The sequence below is a fragment of the Phyllostomus hastatus genome, unplaced genomic scaffold (genome assembly GCF_019186645.2).
Source record: "Phyllostomus hastatus isolate PE091 unplaced genomic scaffold, TTU_PhHast_1.1 phas_contig_86, whole genome shotgun sequence".
Lineage (NCBI taxonomy): Eukaryota > Metazoa > Chordata > Mammalia > Chiroptera > Phyllostomidae > Phyllostomus > Phyllostomus hastatus.
The window spans coordinates 76,681,791-76,696,950 of NW_025333977.1; the positions used below are offsets into that span (position 1 = coordinate 76,681,791).

A 15,160-nucleotide genomic window follows, 5' to 3' on the forward strand; every position below is an offset into this window, starting at 1 on the left:
CACTTAAGCAATATTTCCAACCCCAGAAGGCCACTTTAGAGAAGCCCCTTGCTATCAAAGGCATACTTCAATGGAAGAGACTTCAACCACTCAGTATCAAAGAGATCGTAGCCTGAATCAGAAAGGAGAAATGGATCCAGAGAACCTACAAGCCCCAAACATGTACTTGGTTTCAACTTGTTGAACAAGGTTTTTCTGCCTTTTGTTCTTCGACAGGACAGAATAAATGCCCCAGAGCAGAAGTTAGGGTTAACAGCAGACCTTTGGGAAGTAGGGGGTTGGGGGAATCAAAATCAGTTTCCAGCATGATGCTCCAGGAGAAAACAACCTTCGTCTTTATCCACCTCCCTTTCCTATCAGACTTAGGTGAGGAGGTGGGAAGAGTAGTTCAGCTGTGCCACATCCCCCACTCCACTGCACTCCAGGGTTCTTTGTTCTGTGGCTAGTGCTGTCCTAATTTTTCCCTTCCTGGGGTATGACAAGAGGCTGGAGCTCCTTCTGCACTCTTTGGTCCATGTTTGAAGTACAGATTTTCTGAGGATGCAAACCCTCAGCATACAGAGTGTGTATAAAAGGCATGAGCTTTCTATTTTTTATTTCTCCTTATGGTCCTTTCACGTTCCTCTAGCTCATGTCTTTCTCAGTGGCAGGACTGAGCCTTAGAAACAGAGAGATATTCCTGCCTCACAGGTTCTCCCCTGTTTCTTTGATGGCAGAAGCATTTTCACCAAGGCTGCCATCCTCTGCCCTTAATGGAGAGCTGGGCTCTGGGCGCCACCAGGCTTCTCTCTGCCAAGGGTGTGGCCTGGGGGGTTACGTGTATTTTCCTGGAGTATATTCTGGATGTTCAATGCACTTAACTCCATAGAAACTACTTCTTTGTAAAGGCAGATACAGCCAAAAATGATTTTTTTTTGTACATAGTATCAGTCAAATCTGCTAGGGAGATAATGGTTATAACCTTTTCAAGCTGAATGACTCTCTAATTGGTTCTTTTTGGGGGAAAAATGGGGTTGAGGGTATTTTTGCAGAAACATAATCTAGACTGTCACAGGTTTGAAAAAGGACACATGTAATAAGCCAAGGATAAGTATGGCCTCGTATGTTTGTTCGAGGCTAGAGGTCTGAGAATTCAGGGGGGCCTAAGAAGGTTCCATAAAGTTTCATTATTTACCAAAAGATTTGTAGTGTTCTAGTAATTGCAAGGCATCCCCACAGGGTTGAGGTAGGGGAGAGGTCCTTATGAGTGACAGGACACCACCTAGGCTCCCCGGGCAAGGAAGGCCATCCCTGGACCAGCAGCGTCACCTGAGAACTCATTTGAGTCCCTGGTGCCACTGCAGGGATTCTGATTCAGTAGGGCAGGTGGAGACCTGAGAGTTTGCATTTTTGTGTTAGTTTCTCTTACACACCTATAGTTTCAGAAACTCTGCCATAGAGACCAGGTCTCTATGCCTAATATTTCCCCCCAGTCCATCTCCTCCTCTCTGTGTCTGGTTGATGGCCTCACCCCTCCCTAGGCTAGTGGCTTTTCATCCCATGGGGACCTGCTGCTGCCTTATCAGTTATAACAGGCATGGCAAATGATGTGTTCCCAATAGCTGTTAAATACTACAGATAGCGAGTGATTTGCTTTTTAAAAATTCAATATTCTACTATATAAGAATCCTGCTCATTGTATTTAGATCAGCTTTCTTGAGAGAAAAAGAACATAGTGTGAGTGAGCCTGCTGGGAATCACACATAACCTCCAACTTATTTGTTCTACACCACATGGTTTCCAAATAGGACTGTGTCCTGCATGTGACACAGAAGTCAGACTGCAGGCACAAACTAATTGTGATGCCTTCCAGCTGGCACATCTCCGGCTTCTACTTCTTTTTTTCTCAGTGGGGACACAATTGGCATTTTGGGAGGGGCAATCCTTTGTGATGCAGGATTATTCCCTGCACCTCCCAGGAGTATTAGCATCTCTGGACCTTTCCCACTAAATGTCAGTGGCACATCCCAGTCACTGTGGCAACCAAAATGACCCCACAGACATTTCTAAACACCCCAGAGCATGGTGGTTCTGCCCCTAGTTGTTCTAATTCATCCCTCATAACAATCATGACAGTAAACTTCCTAAAATACCGAGCTAATAACTTCATGTTCAGCTACTTAAAATTCTTCAGCAGACCCCCATTAGCTGCAATACAGAATTCGCAATCCATCAGTCTCACATTCAAGGTCCCTGGTGTCCTGGCTCTTGCTTAGCCTCATTGCTGCTGATCTGTCCTGCCCTGACCCCGTGCTCTAGTGAGGAGACAGACTTGAGAAAAAAATTAGGCAATAGAGGCTTGGTCTCTATGGCAGAGTTTCTGAAACTTTAGGTGTATAAGAGAAACTAACACAAAAGTGCAAATTCTCAAGTGTCACCCAGACCTACTGAAGCAGGCCTCTCCCCAGGCCCCTGTCCTTGACTCCTCTTTGCCTGGGTAACTACTTGTCCTTCATGACTACATGGACTACATGTCCTTCACGACTCAGATTCAGTGTGTCCTGCATCTGTCTAAGTCTAGGAAGGTCAGAGAAGGCTTTCTGCAGGGATGTGCTGGCTCTATCAGGAACCCTGCAGCAGTGCACTACAGTCTGTTTGCTTAGGGTCTTCACATGTTTAGGTAATAGAGACATTTTGTGTCTATACCATGTATACCTGTCCAAATTATGGCGGGTGCCCTAAAAATGTGTGAATGACCCATTTACTATACACACTTGTCCTAGCCACTACAAATTTTCCTGATTCTATGAGAATGGCAAAGATTCTACGGATCCTTGCTTGGGGTCACTTAATGTAACCTTCCAGCAGCAGCCAGAGTCTCAACAGCACATCAGCAGCAACTCAGAATTGCTCAATACCTTCTGGCTCTAAAGCGGGAAGGTTTTTGTTTTTTTTTTTAATCCTAAAATGCTGGGGGAACATGTGCCTTAGAGGGAACAGGAGAAGCAGCAAGTGGTTCTGGAATACTAGGAAATGTTTATCCCCTTCTCTCCTTAACATCCTGGCTTAAGCGCTCTGACAGTCCATTCTTATGCAAGAAGGCTCAGTGTTATGGGTCAAATTGTGAACCTCACCAAAAAAAAAAAAAAGATATGTTGAAGTCCTAACCCCCAAAACTTCAGAACGTTTCCTTATTTAGAAAAAGGACCTTTGTGGATGTAATCAAATTGAAATAAAGTCATCAGAGTGGGCACTAATCCAAAATGACTGATGTCCTTTTTTTTTTAAGAGAAAATTTGGACAGAGACAGATGCTCACAGAGGAAAGATGGCTTTAAGACACTTAGGAAGAATGTCACATGAAGGCAGAGGATTGGAGTGATGCATCTATAAGCTAAGGAATGCCAAAGATTGCCAATAAATGACCAGAAGCTAGGAAAAGGCAGGAAAGGAGGCACCTAGGAGATTCAGAGGGTGTGTGGCCCTACCAACACCTTGGTTTCAGTCTTGTAGCCTTCAGAAACACAAGAGAATAAAGTTCTGTTGTTTTAAGCCACCCAGTTTGGGGTACTCTGTTACAGCAGCCCTGGGAAACAAATGCACTTGGGAACAAATAGAGTATGACCACCGCTCTGAAGCCCAAGAATCTCCCCTATGCCTCATATGCATACCCAAGGCCGAACATGGCAACTATGTGTGGCCCCGGCTGACCCATGTGGGGAAACCACTGCCTTCAACCAGCTGACTCAGGTAATGGGGAGAGCTTATGGGCCCCACCTGGGTATGGAAAAGATTGATTCTTTCTGTGGCCTGCAGGAGCTCTTCCTCTGCTAGCCTGCGCCCACGTTCTGTCTGCTCTTGCAAGGACCTCAGATCCTCCAGTTCAGACTGGAGAAGAGAGTTGTGTCGCTCAGCCAAAGCCACCTGCTCCTTCAGCTCACTGTTCTGGTGTGTGCTGTCATCCAGCTGCACCCGAAGGTCCTGTGAGAGAAAACATGGGCTGGGGGCACAGATCTCTCTGACATCAAGGGGATAGGTGCCTGTGCACGAGTGTTCTGAACAAAGCTCCACCAGTTTCAATGTAAGCATGTTCCTGCTCTGTTGAAGGATTTGATTCATTGTCCCCTCTTTTATTGCTCAATACAATCTGTCGCTTGGTTTGCCTCCATAGGCAGAAGCATTCCCCACCCCCATACTGCCATTTGAAAATACCTTGATTTGAACCTGAAGCTGGCCCAGGGACTTGGTTGCCTCTGACACCCGCCGGTTGGCACGGCTAAGCTGGAGTTCCATCTCGTTGAGGTCCCCTTCCATGTTCTTCCTCAGCCGGGTGGCCTCCATTCTGCTCTTGGTCTCAGAATCCAGGCTGGACTGCAGGGAGTCAATAGCACACTGCTGGCTCCTCCTAATTTTAGAATAACATTCAGGGGTGGGAATCATGCACCCACATTAAGAAAGGTTACCTGCTGTGTACATAACAGTTTAGGAAACAGAAAAGCATTAAAATTCAATAAAAAGTCTGGGTAATTAACAAAATGAGTCTAAAGGGTTTTCATTTTTAAAACACAGAGGTTGAAGGATTAGGTTAGTGAGCATATTTCCAACATAACAAATTAAGATTCCCTGGCCAACCTCTGGGAAGAATCAAGGAATGCACCAGAATCTTCCTGAGGTTCCTGTGGAGCAGGCTTAGCCTCATCTTAGACCCCCTAAAGGACAGTGTAGGGCAAATATCTATATTTTCTAGAGTGGCTAAGGGTGAAGGAAAGGATGCTCTTTCAGAGAGCCATGATATTTATTTTAATTAGATTTTATTGTGTATGCTATTACAGTTGTCCCAACTTTGCCCCTTTGCTCCCCTCTGCCCAGCTCCACCCTCACTCCCTCAGGCAATCCCCTCTCCGTTGCCCATGGCCATGGGTCCTGCATACATGTTCTTTGACTGCTCTATTCCCTGTGCTGTACTTTACATCCCCATGACTGTTCTGTAACTACTGATTTGTACTTCTTTAATCCCTTCACCTTTTTCACTCACAGCTAGCCCCTCTCCTCTGCCAAACCCATGTCCCTGGTTGCCACACGGTAAGGTCAGCCTTTCATACTTATCTTGAGGTCCTAGGCCTTCGTTCAGTTCCCAGGTCAGAATCCTATAGGTATGCCAGTATATAAAGCTAATAGAGACTGTTATGGGCTAAATGCGTCCACCCCACTCTCTACACCCCAATTCTTATCTTGAAACCCTAACCCCCAATACCTCACAATGAGACTGTATTTGGAAATAGGACCTTTAGAAGAGGTGATTAAGGCAAAATGAGGCCCTGAGGGTGGGCCCTAACTCAATCTGACTGGTATCCTTATAAAAATAGGGCATTTGGACACAGAGAGGCACCAGGGGTGCACAGACACAGAAAGGACCCTTTGAGGACACAGCCAGGGAGTAGCCTTCTGCAAGCCAAGGAGAGAGGCTTCAGGAAAAACCAATTTTGCTTACACTTTGACCTTGGACTTCCAACTTTCAGGACTATGAGAAAATAAATTTCTGTTGTTTAAGCCACCCAGGCTACGTATTTTGTTACGGCAGCCCTAGCCCATCACTCCTACAAGGATGTGCACTCTCAACATCACTGAAAGCATTTCTCTGGCTTACATTGCGGAAACTCATGTTTGCCACTGCTGGCTCTCCTTCCGTGGGAACACTAAAGCATCCCTAGTCTGGTGTCAAAATCCTCTATACAGAGATACATTCTACTTAAGCAGACAAACTGAATGCTTCAAACTGTCCTTTTTCCACAGTTGTTTATGAAACTTCATGAGTGCCTCTAGACACATAAAAAGTGCTGTGTTTTAAGAGGTTTGGATGTGATACAGACCTAGAGAATGGCTGCTAGACAATCAATACAATTCATGCAGGGGTCAAGGTATCTTTAAAGTGAAAGCTCCCCCAAGCACATTTGTAAAGAAAAATGAAGCTCTCAGGGTCAGGGCAATATGGTAAGAAATCCCTTTTTTTCTCCTAAAATATAAAATACAATTTGAGAAAAGAAACCCAATGTGAAAAATAATAATGAAAACTTGAAAAAACTATATAGTCAATTCAACAGGTCCTTTTTCCCCTCTTACAATACTGCTCAACTATGTCAGAGAAATATTAAGATGATCCTTAATTCCAATACATGTGATTCAGTTTTAAAATGATTAACAAGGCATTCTGCTAACTAAATGCCCTGTCAGAGTTTTTGAAGACATGGTAAAATACTTTATTTAGAAATGAGAAGAGATTTAAACATTCTTTTGGCAGACACTCAAACAACAAAATAAATTAAATCAGGTGGTGCATCCAACTTAAGACCATGTGGCAGAATTTGATGCTATTGAGTTCAGAGGAGTGGCCCATATGGAAGGAAAAGATGATGGAACATTAATTACTACATACCTGAGGCTACAGGGCAGGGGTGGGCATGTTATGGGTTATGGCCCAAATCTGGTCATGCCTATTTGATTTCCAATGTCTATGGCTGCTTTCAAGCTACAGCTGCAGAGCCAAGTGGTTGTGACAGAGTCTCTATGGCCTGCATGACCACAGATATTTACTATCTGACCTTATGCAGAAAAAGTTGGCCTAATCCTCCTACAAGTGGTCAAACCAAAGCAAACAAATGCACTTTGATGGAATTTCAGTGCCTCATTCCCAAAAGCCCCTCCACAGCACCTTTCTGGGTATGTCTGGGAGCACAGAATACAGGCCCAGGCCAGTGAGAAGACCCTGATGCATTTCAGCCTGTCTTTGAATACCCTGGGCTGAGGGGAATAGAGTTAGTTGATAATCCCCGAAGTTTCATATGGTACCTGACCAACTTGTTGTAACCTGGTCTGGGACCCTGTGGCAAGTCTGGACTGCTGTGGCAGTTAGGGCCACCAGTTGGCCTTTAAGCTGGCCACTGACAGCTGTCCTCCTTTCCTGTGTCTGGGATGGGAAGGATCAAAGCCAGTCACCAAGGCTCCTCCCTTCCATCAATGACTACGCTGTCATCTCCCTACGTCTAGCTATGCTAATTATAACATTTGTAGATATTTTTAAAAAATGGCCCTATGTGCATATCCAGCTGTTCATACTTTTCACCAACAGGCCCCCAGGCCCAGCTCTCTCAGGATCAGTCCTCATGGAATGAATGGATGAGCAAGCTCAGCAGCAGAGAATGCGCTGAATGAGTTACTGAGTTTGGAGCACTGTCCAGGTTTTGTCTTTGCCTCTGAGCCTCTCTCCTGCTCTGTGGTCCCTTTGGCTTCCTGGTTCTTGTGGAGTTGACTAAGCTTTATGTAAAGGGACATAGGACCTTGAACCTCATCTTGCCCTTAGGCAATATTTCCCTTGAGTTCTATAATTTACCTGGCTTATCCTTGATTGCTTGAGAAATCCTATACTTTACTCAAATTTTCCCAACATACTCAGTTTCCTTAATATCCCTTCCTCCCCTAGCCCCGAAGTCAGATTAAACCAAAGCACTGTGATGCAATCTGTACTCACAAACAGCACTCCACACAGAAAGAGCCTGGGGTGTTATTTGTGATATGTTTATAAAATATGCTCATCTTTTCTTTCTGGATGTACCTATCATAGTGATTATGAAGCAGTAACTATTTAAAACTCGTGAACAGCTCACCCCTCCCTCCAGCCCACCTATTCCTTTTTCAGCCCCTCCACAGCTCCTGCCTAGTCTTCTGTTCTTTCTTCTCCAGCCCTGGCTGTTTGGTTCTCCGGCTTCCTTTCCACTAAGATCATTATCATTGGTGAATGGCTCCATGACATTCAGATGTACCTGATGAGATGCAGGCTCTCTGAGGATTCATTTTTCCTTAGCTTAGTTTATTAATAGGCACAGGTTTGACATTACCTGAAATGAGTATTTTTTTCTTAACTGTACAAGAAGACATTCATTTTTGTTCCTCATGGAAGTAGGGCAAATATTAAGGCCCCATGTTTTCGCCCTTCATCAAAAAATTCTTTGAGACACTGACTCAGCGGAGCCTCTTTATTACACCAGAAGCCATCACCACAGTCAGCCCTAGAGCGGGGAGTGCCAATGAGGGAGAGCAAAGACAACTCAAAGCCACAGAGGGCCAAATCTGGCTGGACATCCTCATTAAAAACATGGCCCCCCATGGGAGTTTTGTCTGAAAATGGGTTATGGGAAAGGGGTCAGTTCAATTGCACATATTAACAGATTTATAAAAAATGTTTAATAAATGCACTGGGAGCAAGTTACCAGTTGAAACTTAGATTCAAATGATTTCTCTTGCACATAAGACATGGACTTAAGGGAACAGATCAGATAGATAATATAATCACAGTTAATTCCATGTGTTTGTAATTGTGACTTTGATCTATAGAGTGTGAAGTGCTTTGCCAACATCTGCTTACCAGAGCTTCCTTACCACCTTCTGTGGCATGACTGGGGCTGCTTTTATCCCCTCACTCCACTGAGAAGCTAAGAAGTGAAGCTAAAGTCATCAGCTTGGAATGATGAAGTGAAGAAAAGATCCCGCCACCCATGAATCCTGTCTGTTCTGTTTCCTGACTGTCAGGTTTCAGCTGCTTCAATGGGGCCTCAATAAGCAGCTTAGACCTTGGCTTGTTCCCCTCCAAACAAATGACTACTGGGACAGGCAGGGGGCATGTGAAAATTTCACTCTGATCTGATATTCATTTTAATGTACAGCATCAAATTTTTAGTTCTTCTCCACTGTTTAGCATTTTCAGTTTCTTCAATATTCAGGAAAGAGACCTTTTCTACGAAGACCCAGAGAGTATATCCAGTAGTTGTATATATAATTAAGCTTTTTTGTGTGAGTTTTTTTGAGTTTTGTATGGGAATAGAAGCTACTGAAATGTAAACAAAATTATAAAAACTGGCAGTAATTGTGTAGAGACATTTCTTGATAGCAACAGTGGTGAGCTTTCTAGAAATATTCTAGTGTAGGGTTAGACTGGCTAAGTGTCTTTGAGAATGTTCCAACAGGGTCTTAAAGTAGCCAAATACAGCGAGTGCTGAAATATGCAACTGTTGCTTGTCAAAATAACCTTAAATACCTAAATTTTTCTATTTCTTCATCTTTCTCTGAAAGCTTTCTTTCAAGTTCCATTTTGGTTTCCAAGAGTTCAAGCTGGAAACGAAGAATCTTGCTTTCATTACGTTCCAGAGCTCCCTGAAATACATAAATAAAAAGCACTAAATTAAGTCTTTGAGAGAAATTTGTTTTTGTTCTCAAAACATATGTCATAGTTCAAATCAGGTCCCTGAAGTTTGGAACACGATGAAACAAGTGATTCCTTTTGTTCGTTATGTTGTGGTAGGCAGTTAGACACAAGCAGAGCAAGAACGATGGGCCAGGTGCGGAAGGTCAGCAGGGCGGAAAGCCCCAGGTGCCCAGCAACCGGAAAACAAGGGCCTTGCCCCCGGGGCACCTTTCCTTCCCTAGTGAATCACTGGTTATGCAGTTTGAACCCCCTCACCTTTCACATCACTGGTCATGCAGTTCAGACTCTTCCTTATCATGTTGCTAGTCGTGCAGGTTAGACTCCCTGAGAGGGGATGCAAACAAGGAGACCAGAGAACAGTCCTTAAACATTAAGCACCCCCAGGATGACGAGAGTCTGACTCACATCAATACATCTAGGCCTCAGCTCCAGGCCCAGAAAAGCAGCAAAGCCAGACAAGGGACCCCACACTGGCATCAGGACCAGCAGCATTGACTAATGACCCCCTGCGCTGGCACTGACCAGTCAGTGAGGACCACAACCCTGAAAGGACACAGCTGGAAAGCTGATGAATATTCTATTGGGATTCTTCCCTGAGACCTCCAGATAAATACCCTCAAGAAGGAGGAGCCAGTAGGGCCCTCTCTGTGGAGCATGCCTGTGCCTTTCCCCACTTCTTTCCCCAGATGAGTTTTCCTTTCCTCTCTCTTTCTCCTAAGCTTCCAGAGCCCTTCTTTTTCTTCTGTTTTTCATTTCCTGAAGCCCATTTCTTCTACGGCTCACTGCTTCTACCTCTGTGACTTCCTAAACTTCCTCTTATCGTTTGTGTTGGCTCTGAATTCTTTCTTAGCCAGAGTCCAAGTACTGAGGTTGTTGAACTGAGGTCGGGTATCACCCCACTGGTCTGAGGCCTGGTGTCATTTCACCGCCAACAATGTCACTTAATAGCTTTGACGTTCTTAGCTGTTTTTAGCTATAGTTCAAGAACCAGAGTTCTAAAGCATTTTTAAACTAGAACGTTTCAATCTTGCCTGTGACTACTTAAACTTTTAAAATTATTACTCTTGACTTTTTGAGATGTATTCCATCTTTGGAATAAATCAACAAAAGTATCAAAGCTAGAACAAGGATTCTACCTGGAATCTTCTTTAACTCTGGATATCACAGAGGGATACCGAAAAAGTTGAAAGCATTCAGAGAGCAAGAAACAGAATAGTGCAAACAGAATAGTGACCAAATACTGTCATAAGAAGCACAGTGAGGGAATTTAGGATGCATTTGACACATAACATTCAGTGTGGGCCATTATCACCATAATTATTACTACTGCTTCAAATGGATTCCTTTGACAGGCAGGGAGATCTCCTGCCCCTTTGAATATTCAAAGATAAACAAAACAATTACCACCAGGGTTATTCTAAAGGTGACTCAAGTTTAAAAATGTAGGTTTAATTAAATTGTTAAAGCCTGTTCAAAAAATGAAATTGATGTAGAAGAAGAAACAAACACTTGGAGGATGCCAAGGAGGACGTTTGTAAAGAGCACAGGGGGCGGTGACAGCCTCTCAGTCAGTTCACGGTCGGCAGACAGTCCAGTCCTGAGGGCAGGCGTGGCTTCTAGAGTAGCCTCTTCTGAGGAGTGATTCCCACATACCACCAAAAGTAAAGCTGAGTAGCAATTTCAGAGCAAAAATAAGAAAGGTGTTGGGGATTTTAATATAGCTGAAGGTCTCAGTGCTGTTCTCTGAACACTACTTTCAATATAAAAGAAAATAAATCAAAAACAAATGCTTGGATAGCAATTTCCTCCTGGGGAATGCCACCCTTCCTTTCTTTGGGGGAAACTGTCACCTCTCACCCCCCAGACCACACTGAGCAAGTGAATCTTTGGAGAAGGTGACCTGGGATAATTTGAGTTTTGTGACTTCAAAAATAATCTGATAAAGTTTCTCATAAAGTCTCACCCAGGAAAATAACCCAATTTTATAAATACATGTCCAAGTTGATGAAGTATTTATGGATGTGGCTGAAGACAAAGTTTGAGAAAATGAGAATAGAAGAGAATGCCATCTAGTGGTACAAGATGGTACGAGCGCTATGGCCTTACCAGCTTCACCTTTCGTTAGTGCTGGTCGATTTAATACATACAAAGATGTCTACATGCCAGAAAGGACTAAAATTAGCCCTGACTAATGCTACCTCTCATTGGATTGTCATGGTGCTTGAAATTTGTACCACAGAAGTTACTTCTTTGGCTTAAGGTAGTAGCTTGGATGCCCAGAGAACCAACCAAACGGAACAAGTAAATGCAGCAAGGTTTACCAAGTTTACAAGGGCCAGCCTTGCAGGGAACTCCACATTGTGAATTGCTGGGATTCTGTACATAATGTAGATGACTTTGGGAAACAGTACGTATAAAAAGTCAAGAGAAGAGCTGTGTCAAGAGCTGTCCACTTGACACCTGTATATGCAGAGGCGATACCAGCACGGCTTCTGGCTTCTGTCGGGCAGGCCTCTTACAGAAACGTAGCCCTGAGGTAAATTTAACAGACACCCCCTGGCACAATGCAATCCTCCAAGGTCTATTGTTTTGTTATCACACTTCCAAAAGGCTCCTGCCTAAAACTGATTGCCGAGTCTTCTAAAACTCATTTTCTCTGTCGGAGGCTGAGTGGGTGGGGCTGTGTGTTTACAGGACTGTGGGTGATTTTTCAGAGGGTGGGTGGAGACAATGAAACCTGGCTGTGAGAAAAGAGGCTTTGCGGGGCTTATTAACTACCTAACGCCTGTTTCCTTTTTAGTTCACCCTCTCAACAAAAGATCTCCTCTCAGTCCTTTTTGATCACACCCAGGGGTAAAATCAGAGTTGTCCTGGACTTTTAATCCATACCTCTGAAAACATTCCTTTCAAGCAACAGGCACACGATGAGCTTTCAGAAACAAATTGTCTAAGGTTTTTTGGGGGAAAAAATGTTTTGACTGATTCCGTTTAGAGGAGAGGAAGTATGAGGATGTTTTCAATATCCAATAAATGTTCATGGGACCTCTTCTACGCCTGGGGCAGTGTTGTGTGCCAGTGCTTCTCAAACGTTCCTGTGAACATGCACCACCAAGGGACCTGGTTGAAATGCAGATTCTGATTCAGCAGAGCCAGGGGAAGGCCTCACAGTCTAGGTTTCCAAAAACATCCCTGGTGATGCCCATTTTGAGTGGTGAGGGTCAAGGCTCTGAGCATAAATTGCTGAACAATGCAGACATGGTTTCTCGGTTTCTGTTTTCATTACAACCAGGAGATCTGAACCACTATGGCTGATTTTGCTCTCCAAGACTCAATTTCCTCATTTGAGAAATGAGACAATAGTTTGCTGGGGTAAAAGCATGAAATAATGCACATCAAGCCCTTGGTACAGCGCCTAGCATATAGTCAGCACATGAGTAAGTGCCCGAGTTTCTATTATTGCTACTGGAATGCAGACCTGCTCTGTCACAGTGATAAAGACCTTCTTTGTTCCCTGAACGTAATACCTCTGCTTCTTCCAGTGCCACCTGGACTTCAGCCTTCTCTTGTTCAATCTGTTTGTTGACCTTTTCCATTTCACTTAACTTCTTGTCTCCTTCTCTCAGCTGATTGGTCAGATTAGAAATCTCTTCTGAAAGGGGAAGAAAAGCAAAGTTAGTGAGAGGGTCCAGTCTCAGACCCATGATACCAGACAGCATGGACTGCTCTCAGAGGCCCCATTGGGCTGTAGACATGCCGTCCTTGGGAACTTGATGGCAAGGCCACCCCTGGCATATAAGGGACATTTGAATTAGAAAAAGGCATCCCTTCTTCAATATATTCTTTTGTCATCTGCCAGAAAGTTGCCTACAGCAACTGGTGAGCATAGTGCTTCTTCTAGTATTGTGTGTTGAATACTCATATAACTTCACAAGGCACTCTTGTGTGCTGGAGCCATGCCAGATTCTGCCTGACCAGACTCTGAAACGCAGACCTGGAATCCTTACATTTCCAAGGTAAGTGCTTCACTATCAGCACCAGTGAATGCTCTTTTGTCATCTGCTGCTCAATACCAGGATTGGTTTCTAAAGCAAAAGCTGGCTCATTGTCTGTCTGAAGCCAATGCAATGAGCCCAGATAACCAAAGAATCTGGAGCAGCTCAAGCACTTGAGGGTCTGTGGCTAGCGTTCATGAAGAGAAGCCTTTGACAGAGTAAAGTGCCCAAATGCCCAGTACCTATGTTGTTATTGTCAGTTATGCCTCTCTGTGAAGGATTTCTCCACTACCTAAGACAAGGGTGTCAAACTCATTTTCACTGGGGGCCACAGCAGCCTTGTGGTTGCCTTCAAAGGGCCGAATGTAATTTTAGGACTGTATAAATGTAACTACTCTTTAACAGTTAAGTGAAAGCTCAGCACTGCCACTGGGTAGAAGAAACAAGGAGCCGGGTGGATAAAACAAGGTGGAGGGTGGGATTTGGCCTGCAGGCCTTGTGTTTGCCACCTGTGACATAAGAGGTTTGGAGTAGGGCCAGGTCGCTCTAGGCATCATCCATAGGCCAGCATCAGTAGGAGGAGACAGCTTGCCTCTCCTCTGGTGCTGAGACCTCGGCTGTGGTGTGATGTGACAAGAATTTTAAAAAGTTACAAAAACAAACCCATTAGGTAGTATTTCTCATGTGAATAATAAATCCCTGTCTAATAAGCTCTCTCCAGAAGAAATATTCCCAGAGAAATCCCAGGGTAATGGTTCTCTGCTGACCATACCTTAGAATCACTTGCAGATCTTTTGAAATAGGCTTCTGCCCAAGCTTCTGCCTAAGCCCCACCCGGACCAAGTCTGGTCCCCAGAGGAGCAGCACTGGCCTCACCTGGGCACTAGCTAGCAATGCAAATTCTCAGACCCCTCCTAGACCTAAAGAATCAAAAACTCTCTGGATGGGGCCAACCAACTGTTTGAGCAAGCCCTCCAGGTGCCACAGATAAGCTAGTTTTCCCACCGTGGTTTCTGCACCTCTCACATGCCCAGTCAGGGACTGGGTTGTGGATATAGGTCAACACCGAAAGGAAGCTTTATTTATGCCTCCAACAGTAATGAATTTGCTCCCAGGGCACCTCAGGTTTTGATGCACATCACTGGTGGAGCTGGTGTAAGCTGGCAGCCTCTTTCAAGGGCTGTTTGGCATATCTCAAAATTTTTAAAAATCCATTCCTTTAACCCAGCAATTTCATTTCTAGGACTCTATCCTACTGAAGTATTTTTATATGTCCACAAATATATGTGCAGGGATGTATAATATAGAATTATTTATAATTGTGAAAAATTATATCTAAATGAATAAAACCTACTTAAATAAGTGTTAGCCATCCTTATAAAACACTGTATCTACTGACAATCACGTGGTAGGTCTCCATGCAAAGACTCGCAGGCATATGGGAAGGTGGTGCAGGCCAGGACTCGTGTGACACGCCAGAGTCAGGCTGGCTGAACTCAAGTCTCAGGTCTGCTCCTTATCGCCTGTGAATTTGGACAAGTTCTTAACCTTCTGTGACTCTATATAATCTGCATTTTATGGATTAAAAAAACCTGACACATAAGACTGTCCTGAGCATTAAACAACAAATAATTGTATATAAAACAGTGCCTGGCACGTACTATGGGCTAGAGAGTTAATTGTTGAATTAGAAAGTATACGGGCAAACAAAAAAATAAAAGGTATAGAATAATGTGTAATTTAAGTAAAAAACACATGCATGGATATACATACAGAAAATCTTGGTAAGGCTATGGATATAAAGACATTCTTAATTGTAGCCTCCTTTACAGAATAGAATTGGAATTAAAGATAGAAAAGTAGTTCAATTTTTAGAATAAGAATAATATCTGTAGTAAAGAAAATGTTAAGTATGAAAAAGTGGAAGAGTTAAA

The 15,160-nt window shown here is 43.8% G+C and overlaps 1 protein-coding gene across 1 annotated transcript in view; it reads right to left on the reverse strand.

The window, feature by feature from the left end:
* The window catches only part of MYH15 (myosin heavy chain 15), a 132,084-nt gene that overhangs the window by 19,966 nt on the left and 96,958 nt on the right, over nt 1-15,160 (reverse strand). Inside the window, exons 32-35 of the mRNA XM_045851228.1 lie at nt 12,759-12,883; nt 9,067-9,182; nt 4,191-4,383; nt 3,756-3,959 (exon numbers count right to left, since the gene is read on the reverse strand). Of these exons, the coding sequence (XP_045707184.1) occupies nt 3,756-3,959; nt 4,191-4,383; nt 9,067-9,182; nt 12,759-12,883 (638 nt within the window). The remainder of the gene's footprint in view (nt 1-3,755; nt 3,960-4,190; nt 4,384-9,066; nt 9,183-12,758; nt 12,884-15,160) is intronic.